Genomic DNA, 27738 nt, shown 5'->3' with positions numbered 1-27738 from the left:
TCCTATATTTAATTGATGAAAGAAAAATATTTCAATAGGAAACGCATTAACAAATCAAACAAAAATATGGAGATTAAATAAAGTACTCACGCTAGCATTAAAGGCTTTGGAGAGCTTTCATACCAAGCGAGGGAGGATGATGATCCAAGTATTGCACCACTCGGTTGCTTTGTAATAGTGTCTAGTGGGTTCCTTGTAGTAAATGCAATGCCACAAGGAGAGTCTCTCAATGTATAAGAAAATGCTAAACAACTGGTTGTGCAAACGCCAGGCATGGTCATGGCATCTCTGAAATATTCCGAACTAATATGATCATATCTCAAACTCTTGTCATGTGCCGAATCATGGATAACTTCACATTCAGGGTCTTCGGACTTGTATAATGGGCCATCAGTTTCCTCATAGTAGCCATTCTCAATCATTTCTTCATCTTGTTCATCATCGTCATCATCTTCTTGCAATGGTTGACCAGTAGATTGCAGCTGTGCATTATCTTTTGCAGGACTAATGTATGTCAAATCATTTGCAGGGCTGATGTCTGAAATATCAGTGCTGCTTTGAGAACCAAAATAATTTTCTACAAAACCTTGTTTGACAAGGTCGGTGCTGTTAGTGGAAGAAAGTATAGCAGCAGAAGGACTTCTACTTACAGCTTCAGTCATATCTTGGTTAGTCTGCTTTGGCTCAACACCAATATATTTCTCTTTGTGCAACATAATCTCTTCGAGAACGACTGAACCAGAAACTACAGATGGTTCTCCCACAACGATAACTTCTGGATCAAGTGCAACATGAGAGCTATGGTGAAGTGTTTCTGGAATCTTAGGTTCTCTAAAAGTGGTTATAGAGCCAGTAAGGGGAACAGGAATACTTTTGACCTCATTTGGAGTTTCCTCATCAGAAATAGCAAACTGGAAAAGGTCTCGGATGCTTGAGAGAGAGGAATGCACAGACACATTTTCATTGTCAGAAAATACAACACACTGAGGTTGTAAGAGAATGTTAGATTGCTTGGAATCAAATTTTGGCAATTCAACTGCACCCAAATCTAGGACAGTTTTACTGTCACTCAACTGACTCTCAGGTACAATTGAAATATTTGAGCTTTCATCTGGGGAAAGCTCATCATCATCAGAAGGCAAAGAGTTTATAGATGTCAAAGATGACTGAATTTCACTGAGGGCACTAGTGCTTTCTGTGCAGTGGCTTTCAACAGTAGTTTTAAGATTAGATTCTGGTTTGAGCAACAGCTGTGAGAATGCTTTATCGGATGAAACAGGCTCGGCCACATTTCCTAAACAAGATTCTGGATTTGGATGTGTTGCAAAAGAACTTGGTTCACTTTCTACACCAGAGTCAGAAAATCTTGATGATGCACAGGTTATGCTGAGATCTGGCAACTTTATCGTATCCCCACTGACTACAATGTGGACCTCCTTTGAGGCAAGTTGTGGTTGGTTGTGTTTCAGTTTGGAGAGAGCATCTCCGTTTTCAGGTAATTTCATATTAGCTGCCAGTGCAACATCTTTGTCAAACACTGAATCTGGTTCCAGTAATTGGGTTACTCCACTAGGCAAAGCAGATAAGCATTGTCCCTGCATGTCATAGTTACTAGTAATGTCTTTACAAACCTCTGGTTTGGAGCCAAAAATAACAGTTACTTTTTCACCCTCGTATGCGTTCCTGCTACTTGGCTTAACCTCTATTGTCCTCAATCCAGAAGGTACAGTGGTTTGAGCACCACGACACCTTTCTTCTTGTTGTGGTGCACTATCCGCTTGTGTAACCCCAATGTCTGCCTGTTGCGTGCTGAGTGTACCTAAAATGGTGGAAGTGGAGAAAGGCGTTAGATTACTACCATCCCAAGAACTGTTATGGTTTATCTCGGAACTGTCACCACTTACAGAAAGTGGTTTGTTTGTGACTATGTTAGATGGCAGAGGGTTATGCCCCTTTTGCCATGTATGTAACCCACATGACTTAGTATCACTTGCTAGAAACCCTTGGGTAGGGTTATGTCCATCCTTATGGCAATGTGAAGGCCTGCCTTCAAATGGTTTAGACATAGCTTCTGCTGTAGCTGCTTTCAAACATTTGTAGCTCACTAAAACTACTGAGTCCTTAGAATTTTGCTTTACTATCTTTTTTGGATTATCAGGTTTCATTGTTCTCATAAGTTTATTTACTTTAGTTTTTGATTTGTCATCTTCATATTTAGACTTTTGCGTTTTTAATAGCTGCTTTTCACCTTCAAGACACAGCAGAGCAGGAGCGGAGACACCTTCAGCTCCAATTTTTAGTTCGGGGCTGGAAGGTCCATAAACAGATCCTTCTTCATTTTCAAGTTTCTCCAATTTATTAGAATCTGATCTTTGCAAGTTCTGAACTCCCAGCCATGGCCCATCCAAATCTGCAATGTGAACCAAATATACGTCAATGAAAGGATGATTCCGCCACTGTTTTATGTATGCTTGTACAGAATACAAAACCCATGTTTAGCCCATTTGGCATAAGCTGTGTAAAATAACCATACTATGAAAGATCCATCATTAGGTGGCTTAGCAATACTTATAAACTGATTAAGCAATTTCCATTTTGTGTATCTTTGTCTGTGAGGAATATATGGGGTGAGTAACGGACAGGGATGCTGGTCCATCTAGTGCCATTTAGGAGAAGTGATTAGGTGCCCTCTGCCCTAAAAAGGCCCGTACTCAAATCATTTGTGTCCACTCACCCCTACAGTTGGCACACCTGCATGCCAAATATTTTCAAACTATGGGCCGTATTCAATTAGCGTTGAAAAGTAGTTTCTTTCGCAAAACGTATTCAATTGTTGCGACTTTTGCAATGTACCTGTCGGAAAAGTTTTGCCTATGAATAGCTGTGCAGAATTGCAGTTTTGGGGTGCAAAGGTGGGGAAACCACCCTGCACTCTTAGGACAGGTCCCCAAATGTAAACTGCGTCAAAAATATATTAAAAAAAAAAAAGAATTAAGGAACACCCCAAAAAATTACTTTGAAAAAAGGGGGCGAAGAAGTTCAGAGTTGGGGTACAAACTTAAAAACTAGTGAAATAGACTTTGGGGGGGGGGGGGGGAGAGTCTGCAAGTATGATTGCAGGTGCTTGCTGAAGGTGCTTTTTTTTAACGCTTTTTAAGACCTCACTTTAACCATGCTTGCACCCATTTTCATGGACCCCAAATTTTGCAGGGACTAGTTATTTTCACCAAAAAAACTGCTAAATGCTATTCTTCACCACTTGTGCAAAGACGCTAATTAGCAGCAAGTGAGAGCATTTAAGTACCCCAAATAGCTTCAGCAGGGCTATCTACCATGAACCCCAATGTTAGTAAAGGTTTTGGGGGTGTCAGGGTTATTTCCCCAAATCTGACAGGACTTTTCGCCAATTTGAGTTTCGCTGGGATGCATTTTCGCGTCCTTTGGAATTGAATAGGGCAAATCGCGGTGACAAGCGCAATATTTTCTGGGGGCAAAGATGGCGAAAACTCCAGGACTTTTCGCCGGCAATTGAATATGGCCCTATGTTGGAGAGTCTGTGGGACATGTTCCTGTTTCCTGCCTTTGACTGTACAGATTGTCATTAAACTAAATTAGGATGTAGATTAACAAGTTATCATTTGATGGAATCATTTGTATGTACCAGAAACCTGTTTCTCTCTGTACAGTATATAGCACTTCTTGAATTAAAGTGCATATTTTATATATATTTTAAAGCAATATATACCTTCTGTAATGTAATCTAAATATCGATCTTCAAAAATAATAGGGAGGGAGTTAAAATCTCCATCCAGTTCACTGCATTCTATAGGAAGAGGTGGAAGGGAACTGAAGTAGGTGGAGTTCTTAATCGCCGTTGACATCTGAAGATGGCTCTGGGCACTGTAGAGACAAAATAAACCAATAACTTTTTACATAAGAAGTCTTTAAATGTTCATTTATTAAAAACTACATTTGGAAATCAGATGAATATTGTTCAGAGATACTGAAACATAATAAAATATATCAAGGTAAAAGACGGACCCAGCTGTTGTAGCAAAGATAAGTTTCAATGTGAATGCACCAAACTGCAATGTAATACAATCTCTCCCCTTGGTCTTATTCCTGCACGTTATCAACTGTTGAAATTAATATTTTTACATGAAATCATAATATGTGCTCGAATAATATATAATATAAGAAAGGGATTAAAACGCTGCAATACTATGATTGTAAACTTATACAAAATTAGAATTGTAACAGTAAAACGAGTTGTGCTGAGAATTTGACGGCAGATAAGAACCACTTGGCCCATTTAGTCTGCCCTTTACTCAATATCCGATAAACATATATTTGCTTTTCATAAAACTCCTGCATAATCATAAATGTAAATTTACAGGGTGAAAACCTAAACAAGAAAGTTATACAAGTTATTACATGTAGACCATGAATACTCACTGTAATTCTTGGTATGCCAGGGCTGCTTGTCTGGGATGCTCGAGGCAAAAGAAAGCTTCTGCAAATCTGCGAACCTGAAAACACAGCAAATGAAAACTTTGTATACACTGATTCTAATAGTAATGCCAGGGTCTCAATTCTACACATACATCTACAGCTTCCTTCCATAAAGTATAGAGCTTAAACAAATCCAGGTTTGGGTTCAGGGTTTGTCCATATTCTTGGTTTTTGTGTGTGCAAAATTGTATACCACCTTGGAATTTGTTCAACTTAAATTCAATTCTGATTTTCCAGTGATTTTAGAATGCTTAATTCGAACATGTGAATTATGGATTGAATTCAGGTTGAGATTAGCATAATTTGTTGCAATAAAATGAACTAAAATTAAAAAAAAAAAGTTATGGTAGACTTACCTTTAATAACGCTTTCTGCGTGGTCCATAGGGTCCACGGGATACCATGGGGATAATGTGGTTAGAGTGATCCAGGGACCAAACAGTTAAGATTTCGACTCCCAGAATGCCTTAGGTCCTCGTCTACATATACCCCGCCCCCGGCCACAGGAATTCAGTTCTGTAAATAAGCCCAAGGCAAGAGAAGGAAAGAGGAGAAGGAAGAACAATCGTACACCAGAACCACTCTCAGAAAATTAAAGAATCCGTTACCGAAAGAAAAATTACCCAATGCAGCCAGGTGCGTCAGGGTGGGTGCCCTGTGGACCCTATGGACTTTGAAGAAAAAGAGAGTTATCAAAGGTAAGTCTATCATAACTCTTATGTTCTTCTTCAGGGTCCTTAGGGATCCACAGGGATACCATGGGAAAGTCCTAAAGCGGTTCCCCTTAAGGGTGGGGATGCTCCTGAGCAGAAAGGAGAATTTGTCGCCCAAAGGAAGCATCATGAGAGGCAAAACTAGAACCTCAGAAAAGTGTGGACTGAAGACCATGTAGCTGACTTGCACATTTGTTCAGAAGAGGCACCACGACTAAACGCCCACAATGGTCCCACAGACTGGGTAGAATGTGCTGTCGCCGTGTTTAGGACAGGTAGATCAGCCTGTGTGTAGACCTGAGAGATAGTCATACGTAACCATTGAGCCAGAGTTTGTTAGCTGGCCAACCTCGTTTGTGAAAACCATATAGCACAAAAAGAGCATCTGATTTTCTAACAGTTTGTATGCTCCACATAGATACGCAGAGCACGAACCACATCCAGGGAGGCTTCACCTACAGAAAGGTCTGAAGACTGAAAAGCTGGAGCCACAATATCTTCATTCACATGAAAAAGGGACACTACCTTAGGAAGGTGACCCTCCCTTGTATGGAAAACAGCTCTATCCTGGTGAAAAATCAAAAACGAGGAGCGACAAGAGAGCGCTGCCAAATCAGAGAGCCTGCGTACAGAAGAGATAGCGAGGAGAAAAAGTGTCTTCGCTATCAACCATTTCAAATCTACAGAGTCCAGAGGTTCAAATGGGGGAGCATGTAGCCCCTTGAGAACCAGACAAATCCCATGGTGCTACCAGTGGGACAAAAGGTGGCTGAACTCTGAGAACCCCCTGAAGACAAATTCTAACATCTGGCAAAGAAACAATCCTTCTCTGGAACCAGAGTGACAGCAGAAGAAACCTGCACTCTCAGGGTGTCCAGGCGGGTCTAACCCAGCCTGGAGAAAAGCAAGTACCCGGGAAAACCTAAAAAAAACCTTAGGGTCATACTTTCTGTGGGAACACCATTTACCAAATGAATGCCAAACTCTGGGACCCTGCGTTAACAGATCTGGCCATAGAGGAAGAGGAAACGGACTGTCTATGGATAAATTCCGTATGTCTGTGAACCGATGACGTCTGGGCCAAGCATTCGATTGTGCAGCAATTTGCGTATTCGCAATGGTTTGGAAGCTATCTTGTCCTCTGGCAGAAACACCCTTTGTGCTTGAGAATCCATAAATGCCCCCAGATGTACCATCCACAGTGTGCTGGAGAAAGAGGTTTTCTACCAATTGATGATCCAGCCGTGCGTCTGTAGACAGGCCATGGTCAGTTGGAGATGGTGTTATAGAACAGCTGGAGACTGTGCCAATATCAGATGGTCATCCAGATATGGTAGTATTCTGATTCCCTGATGCCTGAGGTAGGCAGTCATGACCGCCAATATTTTGGTGAAGACCCGAGGAGCCATTGATAGACCAAAGGGCAGTGCCTGAAATTGGTAATGTTGTTGCAGGACAGCAAACCGTAGAAATTGTTGGTGAGATGGTGTAATAGGCACATTCAAGATGCATATCTGCATGTCCAATGTAGCCATAACATCACCAGGTTCCAATGCAAAAATAATTGACCGAAGAGTCTCCATACGGAACTTAGGTACACACATATGAACTTGTTGAGGGCTTTCAGATTCAGAATAGGGCGAGAAGACCCATTCGGTTTCTGAATCAAAAATAGATTGGAATAATAACCCCTTGCTTGTTGACCCACAGGAACCGGGATCATCATCCCTGCCCGCAGCAGGGAGTAAATAGCCTCCTGGAGGGCCAAGGTCTTGATAGAATCTGATGGGAGAGTTGTGCGAAAAAAAACTTTTGGGGAGGATGCCTCCGGAGAGTGAGGGCATGCACTCGAGACACCACTTCTCGGACCCAGGAGTCTGTTGTTGTTTGATGTAAGTAGTCCGCAAATAGGAGAAGTCGGCCCCCCACCCTGGGATCCCCCAGGAGGATGTCCGCCCCATCAGGCAAAGGGTTTGTCGTCCAGCTTAGAAGCTGGACGTCTGGCCGGCCAGGACCTTTTAGTTTGCTGCTTGGTTGTCCTTCAAGAACTAGACGGCCTGGAAGAAGACTGTCCTTTTGCTCGTCCCTGAGGGCGAACGGACCAAAAAAAGACTGCCTAGACTTTAATGGAGCGGTTGACGGCAGACCTGCAGATTTTGAAGATGCCAGAGTAGCTATTATCTTATCTTATTCTGTTCCAAAAAGTATATTTCCAAAAAAGGGTAAGGATTCAAGAGCCTTTGATCCTTTATCTGCTTTCCACGACCTTAAGCAAAGGACTCTGCGAGCCACAGCTGAAGCTGCCGATGCTTTAAAAGCTAGGAGCCCAGCATCTATTGCAGCTTCTCCCAAATAGGAAGCCGCTTCCCGTATGTGGGAGATATAGGTCAGCTGTTCTCTGGTAGCATTTGCCCCGTCTATTCTTAAGCGGCCTTGGCTAGCCAAGCCCCAGCAATAGCTGGTCAAGTAACAGCTCCATTTGATGAAAATACTGCTTTAAAATATATGTTTACATTTTTCCATTTGTAGGATCTTTAAGAGAAGATGCTGATGGAATAGGCAACATAGCATTCCTGACTAAATGTGTCACATGAGCATCCACAGTAAGAGGGATTTCCCACTTAGTACATTCAGAAGCTGGGAAAGGATACAACAATGCTAATCTTTCGTAACATGAAACAGTTTACCCGGGTTACTCCATGCCTCTTCCATAATTTCAGTGAGCTGCTCAGATTTAGGAAACTCAGCTTTTACCACCTTCTGGTGTTTAAACACTGCAGCCTTCTTTCTAAGAGACGGCTCATCATCCTGTATATTTAGGATTGATTTGACCACCCTCACCAAAGAAGGAACATCCACTGTAGAAGGATTGTCCTCCAAGACCCCTGGAGAAAAACCCAGCGCATGATCTGATTTCTCCGATGATGCATCCGAATCTATATGCTGAGCAAGACGATAAAGCGTCAGATGATAAGGCCCCGGAGGTTTAGTGGGGGAGCGGACTGCTCCGAGCCCTCAATGCAGGGGCTTCCGGTGCGTCTCCAGCGCCGGAAGCAAGGACTACCGCGCGCGAATTGCTTTACCGGACATCTCCGCGTCTGGTTGAAGTCGGGCCCCAGCATCGTTGCTAGCAAGCTCTGACGTGACTCGCCGAAAATCAACAAAGATGTTACTGGTGTTGTGGCCCGGCGGAGGTAGACGGAGTCACAGTGCAGGTGTCTTAATTCAGATTCTCAGAACTGCTAACTCAAAAACATAGAAATAAAATAAAAGCTTGGGACTGCATGAGCAGTCCTGTTACAAAGGTGTGTTTGAATCCTGCCGCACCAAACAAACAACTGAATGCCTTTGGCCGGGGAGGGGTATATGTGGAGGAGGACCTGAGGCATCCTGGGAGCTGAAAGCTTAACTCTTTGGTGCCTGGATCACTACATTATCCCCATGGTATCCACAAAATTGGTTTTGGAGCACACCTATTATAATAGCCTATAAAACACAAGGGCTTAGAAATACAAATGATGTCTATTGAGAAAAGAAAATATATTACAGATAAAAACATAATTGCCAAATGTCAGAAGTGCAGCAAATTGTAAGATGATTTTCACCATATCACCAGTGACAAACTACTATTGGTGGTATCGCTTTGTACTGGATTCACTGAATGCTGATTTGTTGCGACAAATCTAGATAAATGTTTTTCTTTTAAACACTGCATGTTACAACCAAGTCCCCAGGTAATAGGCGGACCCTGCAGATTTCCATGGGGGTTTGACATATTCAGAATTAGAATGTTCTGTGGATTATAACAGTCATGTCACCCCTCATTACATTTTATTATTCACAGTTTGTGACAAACCTAATCTCCAGTTTCCGGGACACCAGATGTGGTTTTATTGCTGCAACCTTGTTCCTTTTCCTCTGTACTTAAAAAGTAAAAAACCCTGTACCACTGTAAATTTTTGTAATGCTACATTACTTGCACTGTTTGTTAAGTATTTGCTTAAAAACAAGATAAAAAAATCACTTTTGCCAGAAGCTTTAGTCGCACATAGCATTCAATAGGTATAACAGAACAGAGGGCCTGATTCAGAGCCGGACGCTATTTGCGCTCGCTCGTTCAGAATAAAGGGGCCGGATATTTAAATTGAGCGCTCGCTCTTTGCGGTCTGTTGACGCCTCTATGTCTGAGCGAGCGAACAAAACATGCACTCGCTATTTTGTAAAGACGCCCCCTGGCCGCTCGCATCCTACGTCATCTCCGCTATTTATTTGATTAATCGAGTACATCGAAAGGTGTCTGAACTGCTCGCAGTGCTTGTGGTAGGATTTTCCTACCGCAATCATGCGAACAGTTCAGGCTAAGAAACAACCAAGTGACGTGGTCGATGACGCTGCTTTGTTAATTATGCACACCCTTAAAAAGCTCGTTTTGACCGTTTGGCACGCCTGCGTTTGGATCACCACTCCCCGTTTTCAAGCACCTTCCCGTTACCACCCACAAACGCTTCATCCTGTCACTCAAATTAGCAGGCACTCGCTATTTTGCGAGCGCTCGATTTCCGACCGCACTGACTGGTTGGCGCATGCGCATTACGACACATACGCATGCGCAGATCTGCGAACGTCGCTTGGAGCGAATGAGCGGCCGCTTACAAGCGGCTCTGAATCAGGCCCAGAGCTCCAGTGGTGAAAGTGCTGTATGTGCTGAATGCAATAGGCCACCAAAGTTTCTGAACACCATGGTTTCCTATCTGGTAAGAAGTGCCAATATGTTTAACATCCATGTTATACAAGCCTGTGTGAATATCATATCTCAGGTTCATACTACTCACATGTTCTAATCAGTTGCATTTCATCACTATATACAGCAATACCATCTGTCAATGCTATACTTGGTCAGTCTTGATAAACGCGTGTAACAGATGGTTTATTAAAAAAAAAACCCTGTCACCTCAAGTAACCCAACAGACCACACATTCCCTGCAAAATAAAATGGGACAGAAACACTACTAATACTGGGCACAAGGGTGTATTTTTTAAATAACAATACAAATGTTGGATTGGAGGAAGCAAACATTGGCATGATCAGAAAGCAAAAACGAGAAACTTAATTGATGGAAGTCTTATAGCTTTTGATTAATAAAGCATGCATCCCTATTAAATCACACGTTTACAAAGGTTACCCTCATTAATAAAAAAAACCCAAAAAACATTTATTTAAAAAAAAAAAAATATATATATATATATATCTCCTTTATATTGCGCTAACATATATCACGAGCAGCACCTTACAGGTAGACCTCAGCTACTAGAGGCCGTAAAATAGACAAACAAGGATTGGGGTACCTTCGTCTGTAGGAAGAATCTCCACTACAGGGTAGTTTTTATAACAAGTTTTTAAAATGTCAGCTGATAACTAACTCATACACCCTTTTTTTGTTAAAAACATCAACCAAAAGTAAAAGCCTAATGGCAGCAAAGAATCTTATATACCTAAATATTTTATTCTTTATATATCAACATAGGTAAAATTGTTTATATAAAATACAATATAGATAAATACATGAGTAGCATAAAATGACTTTATAACCTGCCCCAATACTGAAGAGATGATGTTATTCACCCCCTGCACCCTTACAGATGTGAGAGGTGGACCTCTCATGTGATGGGTGCGGACTATCAAATCGATGACCCTACACGATTCTTAAATCAGTTTCAGTCTGGGTTAAGCTTCACCTGGTTCTTCTACCTGCTGGGAATATAGGACACGTCCTCGTACTTAAAATTGTTATAAAAGAACCCGGCTTTAACAACTGGTTGGGAATATTTGATATACTGTCGCATGGTGAAGGGTTAAAAGAATTGCCTGGCTTTTAAGAGTCGATTTAAGAATGCCACCAGATTAAGGGACCGAAAACAGGCCCACATCACTGAATGTGTATTCAGACCAACTCTATATGAAGTTTTGTACTCCTGACACACACACACACACACACAGTCAGGTCCATAAATATTGGGACATTGACAGAATTTTCATATTTTGTCCTCTATTCACCACCACAATGGATTTGAAATGAAACAAACAAGATGTGATTTAACTGCAGACTTTTAGATTTAATTTGAGGGTAATTACATCCAAATCAGGTGAACGGTGTAGGAATTACAACGGTTTCTATATGTGCCTCCCACTTTTTAAGGGGCCAAAGGTAATGGGACAAACTAAACAATCCTAAATCTAACTTTCACTTTTTAATACTTTGTTGCAAATCCTTTGCAGGCAATTACAGCCTGAAGTCTGGAACGCATAGACATCACCATACGCTGGGTTTCATCCCTGGTGATGCTCTGCCAGTCCTCTTCTGCAAATGTCTTCAGTTCCTGCTTGTTATTGGGGCTTTTTCCCTTCAGTTTTGTCTTCATCAAGTGAAATGCATGCTCAATCGGATTCAGGTCAGGGGATTGACTTGGCCATTGCATAACATTCCACTTTTTAGCCTTAAAAAACTCTTTGGTTGCTTTTGCAGTATGCTTCGGGTCATTGTCCATCTGCACTGTGAAGCACCGTCCAATGAGTTCTTAAGCATTTGACTGAATAGGAGCATATAATATTGCCCGAAACACTTCAGAATTCATTCTGCTGCTTTTGTCAGCAGTCACATCATCAATAAATACAAGGGAACCAGTTCCATTGGCAGCCATACATGCCCACGCCACGACACTACTACCACCATGCTTCACTGATGAGGTGGTATGTTTTGAATCATGAGCAGTTCCTTTCCTTCTGTTCTCTTCCCATCACTCTGGTACAAGTTGATCTTTGTCTCATCTGTCAATAGGATGTTGTTCCAGAACTGTAATGGCTTTTTTAGATGTTGTTTGGCCAACTCTAATCTGGTCTTCCTGTTTTTGTGGCTCACCAGTGGTTTACATCTTGTGGTGAACCCTCTATATTCACTCTTGTGAAGTCTTCTCTTGATTGTTGACTGACACATACATCTACCTCCTGGAGAGTGTTCTTGATTTGGCCAACTGTTGTGAAGGGGTTTTTCTTCACCAGGGAAATAATTCTTCTGTCATCCACCACAGTTGTTTTCCGTGGTCTTTTGGTGTTGCTGAGCTCTCCAATGCGTTCTTTCTTTTTAAGAATGTTCCAAACAGTTGATTTGGCCACACCTAATGTTTTTGCTATCTCTCTGATGGGTTTGTTTTGATTTTTCAGCCTAATGATGGCTTGCTTCACTGATAGTGACAGCTCTTTGGATCTCATATTGAGAGTTGACAGCAACTGGTTCCAAATGCAAATGTCACACCTAGAATCAACTCCAGACCTTTTACCTGCTTAATTGATAATGAAATAACGAGGGAATGGCCCACACCTGTCCATGAAATAGCTTTTGAGTTGATAGTCCCATTACTTTTGGCCCCTTAAAAAGTGGGAGGCACATATTGAAACTGTTGTAATTCCTACACCGTTCACCTGATTTGGGTGTAATTACCCTCAAATCAAATCTGAAAGTCTGCAGTTAAAGCACATCTTGTTTGATTCATTTCAAAACCATTGTGGTGGTGAATAGAGGCCAAAATATGAAAATTCTGTCAATGTCCCAATATTTATGGACCTGACTGTGTATGTATGTATGTATGTATGTATGTATATATATATATATATAGATAGATAGATAGATAGATAGATAGATAGAGAGAGAGAGAGAGAGAGAGAGAGAGAGAGAGAGAAAAAAGGAAGCGCCAACTGGTGTCTAAAAAATATTTTAAATCAAACCACAAGTGGGACAAAGCTGGTGAGTATTACACTACTTATCTGGTAAGAAGTTCTTCGGTCATGTGACCATAGGGAGAAGTATATGGAAAAAAAAAAAAAACCAACATAGTGTGTAACATACCACACTGTATGTTATTGTCTACATCATGAAAAACTCTATTTTGACCCTTTTTAAAGGAATATTCCTTTCTCAAAAGATTGCCACAATCAAAAGGTCATGATAAGTTTATCAATATAAAAAGTATTTAATATCACAGTGACACAATGGTAAGAAGACACACTTACAAGAAAAATAAATAATATATGCTTATCTATCCATTCAGGGGAGATCAAGGTACAGCAACCCAAGGTACAGCATCCCAATGCGTTTCATCTCTAGGACTTCATCAAGGGGATATAGACCATATGATAAAGTGCTGTATTTATACCTTAGTGAAATTAGAAATGAGGATCACACATGTAAAACTATTGTGATATCACTTGCTGTACCTAAAAATCTCAATAGAGCTTAATCAGAGTTAAAATCAATAATTTATAGAGAAATGTAAGACCATCTATAAAAAAAATAGTAGGCAAAGATAGTGACACATAGAAAAAAACAAAAGAATAGATCAAATTTGATCCGCGGATAATCCAGGTCCGGTACCGGACCACCGATGGAACCCAGCTGGCATGCAACCACTTCGCTTCCGGTAACGGGACATAAGGAAAACAAGTCTTTGGACAGAACATCGTCACTTCCGGCATCGGATTTCCAGTGGGACGCAAATTATATACAAGACACATCACAGATACACATAAGGATGCTGACACATACAAAAAAGGTAGGGGGTGGATCAAGTTTGTCCCACAGGTGTTCTAATGCTGAACCGCCGATGGAACGCAGCTGACACGTGTCCACGTCACATCCGGTGACGGATCATTGGAGAAACAAGTCCATGGTTTGGCATCATCATTTCCGGCATCTAGTCTCCGGTGGGATGCAAATTTTATCCAAGGTACGTCACAGGTGGAACACACCGCCATCTTTAACCGACCACATCATTTCCTGTATCGGATCTCCACTGGAATGAAAACCGGGCCAGGTGGAACGCATCGCCATCTTGGAAAGGGGAACACATTTTGTTCTAATCTTTAATGTCCAAACTCATTCCAAAACTCCGCCATAACATATTGGTCAAATGAAGATTTCTTTAGACATATAACTATCTCCTTTTCTTTATGCGGGCCATAGGTTACTTAAGAGCATTAGGCAGCCATCTTTCGTTCTGGAGAGGGCAAAAGTCACCTAAAAATAAACAGTGCATTAAAACACAGTAAAGGGAGACCGTAGGTACATCAAATAGAACAATAATTGGGGGCTAATGAGAAATGGTATAAAATGTTAAGAAAAAGAAACTAAAAATGACCAAAATAGCAAAACCAAAACTAAAAAATCTTTAGGGGATTCTAAAAAAAAAAAAAAAAAAAAAACAAAAAAAAAAAAAAAAATCTTTTAAAGGTTCTATAAAAAGGGGGATATCATAAAAAAAGGTGCTATTTCAAAATGTTCGTTAAATCCAAGCGGGGAGTGTGTCTGTAACTCAGATCCAGAACATCTCTCTTTTCGACAGTTTGTTCAAAATGTCACCTCCACTTTCTCCGGGTTTTACAAGTTCAATATCTTTAAAAGTCAAAAATTCTGGATCAGAGCAGTGTTCATCCAAAAATGTTTAGATACTGTATGACTGGCGACCTTATTTTTTATGTTTCGCACATGCTCTTGAATGCGCAATTTCAAATTTTTTTTAGTTTTTCCAACATACTTGAACCCGCATGCGCATTCTAGCAGGTATATCACCATGGTCGAATGACAGTTCATAAAATCTTCAATAATAAATTCTTTTAGGATTCGTGAATTTTTTCCTATTTGGATGAAGAAATCTGCAAATGTTACAACTGCCACATTTATAACACCTTTTACATTTCATGAAGGAATTAGTATCTGATAATGAATTTTTTTCTATATAGACTAGGAGCTAGAATATCCTACAGATTTTTATTTTTCCTGTACACAATTTTTGTTTTAGATGGTAAAATCCCCTTAAGAATTGGATCCATCAATAAGACGTTCCAGTGTTTTTTGCTTTGAGACTATTGAACGATGAAACATCATATAAAAAACTGTCACAGGATCCAACAAATGACTTTATTGAAGAACTTAGGAATATTCTTATTCAATATTTCCATAATAATGTACTTCATAAAGAAGAATTCCAATATTTAATAACCTCTACCCCGGTAATACCAATGATTTATTTTTTACCAAAGATTCATAAATCTTTAATCCACCGGGAAAACCCATAATTGCGGGTATTGATTCCATGACATCTCATCTGTCTGTGTATATTGACATCTTCCTTCAGAAATATGTAACTCAGTTACCATCCTTTTTGAAAGATAATAGCAGTGTAATAAATACATTATTAGGAAAAAATTCACGAATCATAATAACTCTAAAGAATTTATTATTAAAGACTTTATGAACTGTCATTCGACCATGGTGATATACCTGCTAGAATGCGCATGCGGGTTCAAGCATCTTGAAAAACCTAAAAGAAATTTGAAATTGCGCATTCAAGAGCATGTGCTAAACATAAAAAATAAGGTCACCAGTCATACAGTATCTAAACATTTTTTGGATGAACACTGCTCTGATCCAGAATTTTTGACTTTTAAAGCTATTGAACTTGTAAAACCCAGAGAAAGAGGAGGTGATATTCTGAACAAACTGTCTGAAAGAGAGATGTTCTGGATCTATGAGTTACTGACAACTCTACCTACTTGGATTTAACGAACATTTTGAAATAGCACCTTTTTATGATATCCCCCTTTTTTATAGAACCTTTTAAAGATTTTTTTTTTTTTTTTTTTTTACAATCCCCTATAGATTTTTTAGTTTTGGTTTTGCTATTTTAGTCATTTTAGCTTAATTTCTTAACATTTTATACCATTTCTCATTAGCCCCCAATTATTGTTCTAATTGATGTACCTACGGTCTCCCTTTACTGTGTTTTAATGCACTGTTTATTTTTAGGGGACTTTTGCCCTCTCCAGAAAGAAAGATGGCTGCCTAATGCTCTTAAGTAACCTATGGCCCGCATAAAGAAAAGGAGACAGTTATATGTCTAAAGAAATCTTCATTTGACCAATATACTGTATTATGGCAGAGTTTTGGATTGAGTTTGGACATTAAAGATTAGAACAAAATGTTTTCCCCTTTCCAAGATGGCGATGCGTTCCACCTGGCCCGGTTTTCATTCCAGTGGAGACCCGATACAGGAAATGATGTGGTCGGTTAATGATGGCGGTGCCTCCCACCTGTGATGCACCTTGGATAAAATTTACGTCCCACCGGAGACTGGATGCCGGAAATGATGATGCCAAACCATGGACTTGTTTCTCCAATGACCCATCACCGGATGTGACGTGGACGCGTGTCAGCTGCGTTCCATCGGCGGTTCAGCATTAGAACACCTGTGGGACAAACTTGATCCACCCCCTACCTTTTTTGTATGTGTCAGCATCCTTATGTGTATCTGTGATGTATCTTGTATATAATTTGCGTCCCACTGGAAATTCGATGCCGGAAGTGACGATGTTCTGTCCAAAGACTTGTTTTCCTTATGTCCCGTTACCGGAAGCGACATGATTGCATGCCAGCTGCGTTCCACCGGTGGTCCGATACCGGACATGGAATATCCGCGGATCAAATTTGATCTATTCTTTTGTTTTTTCTATGTGTCAATATTTCTGTGCCTACTATTTTTTTTATAGATGGTCTTACATTTCTCTATAAATTATTGATTTTAACTCTGATTAAGCTCTATTGAGATTTTTAGATACAGCAAGTGATATCACAATAGTTTTACATGTGTGATCCTCATTTCACTAAGGTATAAATACAGCACTTTATCATATGGTCTATATCCCCTTGATGAAGTCCTAGAGACGAAACGCGTTGGCCTGCTGTACCTTGGGTTGCTGTACCTTGATCTCCCCTGAATGGATAGAAAAGCATATAATATTTATTTTTCTTGTACGTGTGTCTTCTTACCATTATGTGTCACTGTGTTATTAAATACTTTTTATATAGAGAAACTTATCATGACCTTTTGATTGTGGCAATCTTTTGGGAAAGAAATATTCCCTAAAAAAGGGTCAAAATAGAGTTTTTCATGACTTAGACAATAACATACAGCGTGGTATGGTACACACTACGTTGGTTTTCTTTTTGTTTTTTCCATATATTTCTCCCTATGGTCACATGACCGAAGAACTTCTTACCAGATAAGTAGTGTAATACTCACCAGCTTTGTCTCACTTGTGGTTTGATTTAAAATATTTTTTAGACACTAGTAGGCCCTTCTTTTTTCCTTTCTCCATATATTTATTTTTGGCACCAAATTCCTATCACTACATTGGAGCTGCCACTTAATTATTGTTTAAGGTGTGTCACTTATAACAGAAAGAAATATATTCCCCTTACATATTGTACTTAATTGTTTGGAGTGTTATATCACAATCAGTGTGCCTTTACAACCCCTACACTATATTATATATATATATATATATATATATATTATTATTTTTTTTATATTAAAAACATATCATAAGGAAAGCACTCACCAGGTCTTCTCTTCACGGTTTAAAACTGGAACCGCAATTTATGCACGTCTTCAGAAACAATTCCGAACATGACAATATGGAGGCTCAGTTGACTGAGATCAGTCAGAGATTTTACGCACAGGGTTATAACAAACAAACAGTAGAAAGATGCCTCACCAGGGCACGTGGATTATCATCAGCAAATGAAACTGAAAGGTCAAAGGACAGCAGTACTCAAAGAGACAGATTGATCTTGGGTACCAGATGTGACACTGGTGTGAGAGCTGTGCAAAAGTCTGTGAAAATACACTGGCCCCTCTTAAGGCCTGATCAAAACCTAAAGGGAATCGGATCTAAACCACCCTTGATGAGTATCCGCAGAGGAGCGAACCTGAAAGATCTCCTTTACAAGACTAATATGTCTACTACGAAGGTGCAACAGGAGAGCTGGTTATCAAAGAAAAATGATTGCTATCGCTGCTTAGGCTGTAGTACCTGCAGAGCGCTACTTGTTGGAACATCCTTCCAGCATCCACACTGTGGGAAGCGTATTATTATCAAACATCGATTATCTTGCCAGATGGACCATGTCATATATATTTTGTGCTGTCCTTGCAGCATAATGTTCATCGGAAAGACGGTGAGATCTTTTTTGTGAGCGTATGGCTCAGCATAGGTCTGCCATCAGATTGGCATATGATAAGAAAGGCACAGATAAACCAGTTGCAGCCCATTTTTTATCCAAAGGTCATCAAGTGGCAGCCCTAAAATATAGGATGATTGATTGGATTCTGCCACTAACCAGAGGCGGTGATCGTGGTCTCATCTTACTAAAGAGAGAATCTTTTTGGATATACAAACTGGGAACAGTAGCCCCAAAAGGGTTGAACAAGTACAATCGCTTGCATCATTTCATTTCAATAAATATTTTTTATATTTTCTTTGTTATATACAATTCTTATATCCTAATTTTGATCTTTATTATTATTATTTTCTAATTGGTATTATTGTTTTTTGTTTAAGCTCTCAGATGCCCACTATATGTTTAATTGTATAATGTACGATCTGTGTCATGTTGTGGTTTTTGGGTAAATGTTTCACAAAAATTTTCTTGGTGCTTTGTACTATGCATTGCTATATGTGGTAATTGTGATTACATCTTCCTTATGGCCATTCTTATACTCAATAAAATTGTTGTTCAGATGAACATACATATAAGTCGATATCAGGGCCGGCGCTAGGCTTTGCTGCACCCAGCGCCGTCCTGTGTTGCCGCCCCTTCCCTCCTCCGCTCCCTCCCCTTGAGCTTACATATTCACTGTAGCGCCGGGTGGGAGGGTGGGCGTTTCTTGCGCCCGCCGGATACAGTGGCGCTCTGGGCGACGGCCCAGCTTGCCCGGGCCTAGGGCTGTTCCTGGTGGATATGTATGCATGTATAGATTTGTATAAAACACACTATATCAGGTTTAGTTTACTATAACACTATTAGAAGGAATATTCCCCATTTTTTTCTCTATGAGGCATTAGGTTACATGGTAGCTTAATAATAGCATTGATAATATTTATGTTTTCTATACAAATTAATAGTGCTAGATAGTAATTGGGAACCTTTAGACATCGTTTACGTTTTCTAATGGAATACCATGCAAACAAGGAAGTAACGCAGCCGAGTGAATGGAACGCATAACTTCCGGTATAGCTGGAACGCATACCACAAGTGTGAGTCTAACTATGTGGATTAGGCTTGAATTGGTGTTGTTTCAGCCCTAGTAAAATCGCGCCTGCATTATTGGGAGCCCCGCTACATTCAGTGTGAGTTCAGCTGTATGTGAACAGCAGTTTTGTGTGATGTCGATGCTGTCTCCGTCCCGCGAGGGTCACTTCCGGTCCCGGAGGGATGTTGCGGGTGGAGCTAAAGCTAATGTTAATTGTTATGGGTATATATTATGGCCGTGTTGGAGGGTGTTTGTATGTCCTATGTTTCATCTGTGGTGTCCTGAAGACCACCGCGTTTGTGTGGTCGAAATGTCGTCCTCTTGACATTTAAATCATGATGTGAATATTAAAGTAGGTTTTTCCAGTTTCTGAACCTTGAAGAGAAACCCTGGTGAGTGCATTCCTTATGATATGTATTGTATACTGGTACCTTTCGAGGACCATTGAATGGTCACCCCAGGCAGCACTATTGACCACTTAAAGAGAGTGCTGACCTTTGCAGGATATATATTATATATAGATATATATATATATATATATACATACACACATTTTTTTTTAAGACTGGCATCCTTCTAATATCACAGTGAGAACTTACATCACAGTGTTGTACACATAAATGTTAGAGCCACAATTTCCCTGCCTACAGCACTGTCATTATTAGCACATTGTATACTCACTCTTAGTGTATGATGTTCCTGTGCAACAATAGCTGTAACTTCATCTTGCAAGACAATAACTTCCAGAAACTGTCCCCACAATGCCATCAGAAGTGAGCAAAGCTGTGCAAGGTTCATGTTAATGAGTTCCGCCAGTTCATCTGGATTGTCGATTTTCTGGTAAAACAAAGCAAGAAATAAGGATATATTATTAAAACACCTTGCTAAACATCACTAAAAAGGCAAATACTGCTGAAAACAGTAGCATTTTCTTAATTCAGACCAGCAAAGATGTATGAAGCAAACGTTTTGTTTTCACAGTCAAGATGGAAGGATAGCTTCCTGTGCGACGATACACAAAATTAAAGTCTACTGGCAGAGTAGGATGACTATCCCCTCAGATCACAGCCAGATTATCACACTAACCATAATATTTGCAACACTAAGGAAATTGTCAGAGTATCAGACATGGTGATTACTTGTCAAAATATATACAAAAACGATCACTGGATTGGGCCTACAAATGATTGGTCTCACATACCTTAACATCTTCACACAGTTCTGAGAGACGTGCATCAACATCAATTTTTTCTGAAAAAATACAAAATGGCATGTGCAAGGTTGTAAATATATTCAAAGATGTATTAACATTTCACATTACAATAAACTAAACAAATATTTATTGATTGCAGTTCATGTAAAATACAGCATATTACATATATAGATCATATATAGATCAATAATACTTTAGTGAAATATCTAATTGTCACTGCAATCTTTTGATATTGGTTTGTTAAAGTCATAAATAAAGGAGTGTCAAGCATTTAATAAATGTGGGCATTTCCTTTAGTTAACTCAATCCCAAGATAGAAAAATAAAAAAGTTTGGAGTCTGAGAATATTATGATAACAAAAACATTAATTTCAGGTTCTGTTCACATTCACCACTCCTCTTCACACCAGAATTGTATAAAAACAGGCAGAGAAGGTTTACAAATGGCAAATTTGTGGTACTGGGACAATGAAACTTGCTATACTTGTTGGAAACTGTTGAAGCAGGAAGAGGATCATGGACTGTTAAACCTACTGGGGATCAACAGATATGTGAAACGTCACATAGAAAAATATGTCCATATGTTTTTTTTCTGTAATTAAATTATTAGTTTTACGCAAAGTTATCCTTTAGCCTAATTTAAAATATATGGTTCAACACAAAGTCCGATTGAAAACAGGTGCCTCAAATGGTATAAACTCCAAAATGTCTTGGGTTCCTCAAAAGACAAAGCCATTCACCAGAAATTACCAGTAGAAGACTGTGGGAATGGTTTCATGAGATTAGAAGCTTTCATTTTTAATTCATTCAAACATATGGTTAAGTCACCAAGCAGCACATCCATGAAAATTCACATTGTTAATGTCTCGTATATCTGTTGTACAGCAACCTCAAGAGTGTCAAGAAAATAAGGAACATGATATATATTTGAAGTCAAAAGGAGGGGGCAAACAAGAGATGTAGGATAAAGATAATAGGCAATAAGAAGATACAAGAAGCAAAGGGTTAGCTGGATACAGACCAGGTAAGGGTAGGCAATGAAATAGAAGGAGGCTGGAGCACACAAGGAGACAAGACAGTGGAAGCAAAAAACAAAAGATGCAAGGAATATGGGAACACAATGTGGTCACAGATTTGCACACAATGGATAATGCTAGGAAAGGCATGGTAAGTGTTATTAATTTATTTTTTAAGTGCAGAGGTCAAAATGAGCCTGTATGATATATCGGCACTTCTCCCCTTCTCTCAGACTAACTCACCACTTGGTAGAAGCCACTGTTGTTGAGCTGCTAATAGGTTTCAGCCTCTTTTGGGCTCTAAAAAAAATGGCTGCCACTTGTATAACTCAATAAGTAAGAGAAATACACTTTAAAGATAGAGGTTAATACACCTGAAACTGTAATTATAGCAAAACTTTATTTAGGAACCCCCCTCCAGCAGAATGATTGAAATTTCCTCCCTACTATACAACACAGGGAAATTATAAGTGAAGCAGCATGCATGATTTATATATATATATAGATATATATATATATAAACACATACATACATACACACACACACACACATATATACATACATACAGTCAGGTGCATAAATATTGGGACATTGACAGAATTTCCATATTTTGGCCTCTATTCACCACCACAATGGCTTTGAAATGAAACAAACAAGATGTGATTTAACTGCAGACTTTCAGATTTAATCTGAGGGTAATTACATCCAAATCAGGTGAACGGTGTAGGAATTACAACGGTTTCTATATGTGCCTCCAACTTTTTAAGGGGCCAAAAGTAATGGGACAAACTAAACAATCCTAAATCTAACTTTCACCTTTTAATACTTTGTTGCAAATCCTTTGCAGGCAACTACTGCCTGAAGTCTGGACCGCATAGACATCACCAGACGCTGGGTTTCATCCCTGGTGATGCTCTGCCAGGCCTCTAATGCAAATGTCTTCAATTCCTGCTTATTCTTCGGGCATTTTCCCTTCAGTTTTGTCTTCATCAAGTGAAATGCATGCTCAAACGAATTCAGGTCAGGGAGATTAACTTGGCCATTGCATAACATTCCACTTTTTAGCCTTAAAAAACTCTTTGGTTGCTTTTGCAGTATGCTTCGGGTCATTGTTCATCTGTACTGTGAAGCGCCGTCCAATGAGTTCTGAAGCATTTGACTGAATATGAGCGTATAATATTGCCTGAAACACTTCAGAATTCATTCTGCTGCTTTTGTCAGCAGTCACATCATCAATAAATACAAGGGAACCAGTTCCATTGGCAGCCATACATGCCCACGCCATGACACTACCACCACCATGCTTCACTGATGAGGTGGTATGTTTCGGATCATGAGCAGTTCCTTTCCTTCTCCATACTCTTCTCTTCCCATCACTCTGGTACAAGTTGACCTTTGTCTCATCTGTCCATAGGATGTTGTTCCAGAACTGTAATAGCTTTTTTAGATGTTGTTTGGCAAACTCTAATCTGGTCTTCCTGTTTTTGTGGCTCACCAATGGTTTACATCTTTTGGTGAACCCTCTATATTCACTCTTCTCTTGATTGTTGACTTTGACACATATACACCTACCTCCTGGAGAGTGTTCTTGATTTGGCCAACTGTTGTGAAGGGGTTTTTCTTCACCAGAGAAATAATTCTTCTGTCGTCCACCACAGTTGTTTTCCGTAGTCTTACGGGTCTTTTGGTGTTGCTGAGCTCTCCGATGCGTTCTTTCTTTTTAAGCTTGTTCCGAACAGTTGATTTGGCCACACCTAATGTTTTTGCTATCTCTCTGATGGGTTTGTTTTAATTTTTCAGCCTAATGATGGTTTGCTTCATTGATAGTGACAGCTCTTTGGATCTCATATTGAGAGTCAACAGCCACTGATTCCAAATGCAAATGTCATACCTAGAATCAACTCCAGACCTTTTACCTGCTTAATTGATAATGAAATAACAAGGGAATAGCCCACACCTGTCCATGAAATAGCTTTTGAGTTGATAGTCCCATGACTTTTGGCCCCTTAAAAAGTGGGAGGCACATACAGAAACCGTTGTAATTCCTACACCGTTCACCTGATTTGGATGTAATTACCCTCAAATTAAATCTGAAAGTCTGCAGTTAAAGCACATCTTGTTTGTTTCATTTCAAAGCCATTGTGGCGGTGAATAGAGGCCAAAATATGAAAATTCTGTCAATGTCCCAATATTTATGCACCTGTGTGTGTGTGTGTTATATATATATATATATATATATATATACACACATACACACACAAATACATATATATATGTACACATACATACATATATACACACACAGTGGGTAAAATAAGTATTGAACACCAACATTTTTCTCACTAAATATATTTGTAATGGGGCTATTGTAATGACATTGTAACCAAATTCAGCACAGCCCATGCAATGAAATCAAACCATAGATGTCCATAAATTAAGTTGTGTGTAATGTTGGTGTGTTCAATACTTACTTTACCTGCCGTAATATATATATATATATATATATATATATATATATATATATACATATATATACACACACACACACATATACATATATATACACACACACACACACACACATATGAGGCACTCAAGAAATGAATCACTCAGGTAAATATAACTCATGTACCAACTTCCCAGAATAATAATATACTTTCTTCAGGCATATGAGCTACATTTTCCAGAATGTATTTTCTTGAGTGCAACCTGTATATGAAGATTAAGATTATAGTAAACTATCATCCGGTCACACTTTTGAGGAATGCATCGTATATTATTCAATTGGTTGATAAAGAAACAGAGAGAGGGAGAGACACATAGAAATAGAGAAATACACTGAGTGGATAAATCATTAGGAGCACCTGGTTAGTACTTTTTTTGGGCCCCCTTTTGCCCGAAATCGGTAAAATACCGCTGGCCATGTCCGATTCCCGACAGCGAAAACCCGACAGCGCTGGAAATCCCGATCGTCCTAAGGTAAGTAATCACTAACCTAACCTCCCTAACCCTCCTTAGGGGTGTCTAACCCTAACCCCCCCCCCAAGTGCCTAACCCTAATCCCTCCCTCCCCCTACCCTCCCGGGTGGGGCCTAATCCTAAATCCCCCTTGGGTGCACTAATCCTAACCCTCCCCCCCCGCGGCTGTCCGCTTGCGGCGCCCGGCATCCCTTCGATCGGGATGCTGGGCGCCTGTCTCCCGGCGTAGGGAAAATGACAGGCGTCTAGATATGGACGCGTGTCAATAACCCACACCGGGTTAAAGCAGTCGGGAAGCCGGCTGTCGGGATCATGTCAGCCGTTTTCCCGATTATAACCTCTTTTGCCCTTAAGACTGGTTAAATTCTTCTAGTCTTGGATTCTCCTAACTGTCGGGATGTTTTGTGGGGAATATAAGCCCAAATGCAATGAACTGCATCTTCCAGTTACTGTAGGTTTGATAGTAGTGGATCCATTTACACCCTCACCCTACCATCTGCATGGTGTGATTGAAAACATAATTTGTCAATCATTTACTGTCAGATTCCAGTAAACTGGAGGCTTTTTGACCTGTTTGTAGCAGATAGCAATGGTGTACGGACAGGCCTTCTGCCTTTGTGACCCATACAATGTAATGCGCGGCGTTCATTGAGAGGCCGTCTGAATTGGTCCCTGATTCAGATTAACCATAATTTCATGCACTGTTGCATGTCTTTGGGACTGAACAAGTCTACCCACTCTCCGTTCTGCTCCAGCATCCAGTAGCAGTTTACGACAACAGGCCTTGGCTCAGACAGTTATATATCTGCTGGTCCACTCTGTGTACACTTTAACAACTGCCGCCCTCGAACAATTCACCACTGAATCTCTTTTGCTAATGCTTGCAAGGCTGCTGCGAGGGCCATCAGGCTGCGTTGTTAATCCATTATTTCATGAGTGATACACTTCATTAGTTTCTGCATACCTCCTAACGTGACCATTCTTTATGAGAAATAGAAACTTAGATTTAGACACCCGATATATACATTATATGTCATTTTTCCATTTGTTGATAATTTAGAGTCCTCTTTATTAATATATATTCATTAAAACTTATATTTCATTTTATATTATAATATCTGCTATAAGTGTGCCCTCAACACAGTACCACCAGAAAATCATATCAGCCTAATTCGGCATCTTATCCTTATTACGCTGTTATATTTTATCTTTGAATACTACAAATTTGTGCTGTGCGGGAATTATGTTATTTCTTTAATTGTGTGCACTGTATTTATATAGTCAGATTGTCTGATTGATCTTTGTTGCTCTTTTGTGTTCAGTGCACTGAAAAAACAACTGTATAACAAATAACAGTTTTTGTCATATTCTAGGTTAGTATAAACTCATGGTTAAAAAGCACAAAATGTTAGAAAGCTAAAGATACATAGTATAGAAGTTGCATTAGGTCATGTAACAATAAAAAAAAAAAGTTATGGTAGACTTACCTTTGTTAACTCTTTTTCTTTGAGGTTCATAGGGTTCACAGGGGTGCCATGGGGTATGTAGGTGAAGTAATCCATTGCACCAAACAGCTACATCTTTCAAGCTCCTAGCATGCACAGGACCTCCTCCCTATATACCCCGCCCCCAGCTACAGGCATTCAGGTTGTTTACAAGCCTAACGGCAAGAGACGGAAAGTGGAGAAGGAAGTACAATGTACAGAAACTCTGCGAGCTCAGGATATTGCGAGTAGAAAAAGCGTCTTCGCTGTCTACCATTTGAGGTTCACTGTGTCCAAGAGTTCAAAGTGGGGAGTCTGCAGCACCCAAAGGACCAAAGATAAATACCACAGTGCCACCAGAGGGACATAAGGTGACTGAAGGTGGAGAACACCCTGCAAAAAGTTTTAACATCCGGCAGGAGAGCGATTCTGTGCTTGAACCAAACTGACAATGCAGCAACCTGAACTCTCAAAGTAGCCAGGTAAAGACAGAGGTTTAGTCCAGCCTGCAGAAAAGCAAGAACTCGGGAGACCCTGAAAACGTTAGGGTCATAATTACTGTGGGCACACCAACGAAAAAATGAATGCCAAATCCTGTGATAGATGCGGACCGAAGCAGGCTTCCTTGCCCTAAGCATCGTCTGGATCACAGAAGTAGAAAAACCTTTGGCCTTTAAGATGGAAGACTCAAGAGCCATGCCGTCAAAGCCAGCCGAGGTAAATCCGGATATAGGCAGGGACCCTCCAATTCCGGTTCAAACAGTACCTTCCCAGCAAAAGGCAAGGATTCAAGAGCTTTCTTGAATCCGCTTTCCAGGTTCTCAGCCAAAGGGTTCTCCAAGCAGTAACTGAAGCTGCCGACATTCCAGAAGCCAAAATACCTGCATCAATAACCGCTTCTCCAACATACTGTACGCAGCTGCTTCTCGCATTTGGCAGAGATAAGACAGCTGTTCTCTGGTAGCATCTGGCATACTATCTTCCAGAGATGTCGTCCATTCTTCTATAGCCTTGGTCACCCAGGCTACAGCCATACCCGACCTGGTAATGGCTCCGGATAATGAAAAAACAGATTTCAAATAGTTTTCAAGTTTTTCTACTAGTGTGTCTACTACCCGTTCCCGGAGTCAGACAATAAGGCCCTGACGGTCTTAGTGAGAACGTGGCTCGCGGGTCCTCACTTTCAGCAGCCTCTGCCGCGTCTCCTACACCGAAAGCCAGGACTGCAGCGCAAAATTCCCTGAAAACGAGGAATCGCCTTACCTTGCGATCTCCTTGGATCCGATTGCAGTCCGGGCCCCAGAGTCGCTGCTAGCTAAGCTTCGCTGTGACCCCCGAAATCACCTGGGCATATAGCGTTACTGACGTTTCGGTATCAGGGAAGGTAAAAGAAGGAGTCGCTGTACAAGAGTCCCCCAGAAGCTTAGTACTGCTTAACCCAGTAAAAGAAAGAAACTAAGCCTGGGACTTCCTAAGCAGTCCCTCTGTACTAACAGGTGTGTCTGGAAACTTGCAGAGCACTAAACAAAAAAACTGAATGCCTGTGGCTGGGGCCGGGGTATATAGGGAGGAGGCCCTGTGCATGCTGGGAGCTTGAAAGCTGTACCTGTTTGGTGCAATGGATTACTCCAATTACATACCCCATGGTATCCCTGTGGACCCTATGAAACCCGAAGAAGA

At 40.3% G+C, this 27738-nt stretch overlaps 1 protein-coding gene across 4 annotated transcripts in view; it reads right to left on the bottom strand.

Moving 5' to 3' along the window:
* Positions 1-27738, bottom strand: part of FAM135A (family with sequence similarity 135 member A) — a 165484-nt gene that overhangs the window by 25536 nt on the left and 112210 nt on the right. For 3 of the 4 annotated variants that reach the window (XM_088471165.1, XM_088471157.1, XM_088471170.1), the window contains 5 exons: positions 20568-20617; positions 20048-20203; positions 4456-4529; positions 3746-3900; positions 91-2410 (listed from right to left, as the gene is read on the bottom strand). In XM_088471165.1, coding sequence (XP_088327291.1) covers positions 91-2410; positions 3746-3900; positions 4456-4529; positions 20048-20203; positions 20568-20617 — 2755 coding nt within the window. The remainder of the gene's footprint in view (positions 1-90; positions 2411-3745; positions 3901-4455; positions 4530-20047; positions 20204-20567; positions 20618-27738) is intronic. The other variant, XM_088471177.1, reaches the window with a different exon arrangement.

Source organism: Taudactylus pleione, unplaced genomic scaffold (assembly GCF_031769625.1).
Source record: "Taudactylus pleione unplaced genomic scaffold, aTauple2 ptg000015l, whole genome shotgun sequence".
Classification (NCBI taxonomy): Eukaryota; Metazoa; Chordata; class Amphibia; order Anura; family Myobatrachidae; genus Taudactylus; species Taudactylus pleione.
The sequence above is the reverse complement of the archived record's forward strand: the minus strand, read 5'-3'. Positions and strand labels throughout refer to the sequence as shown.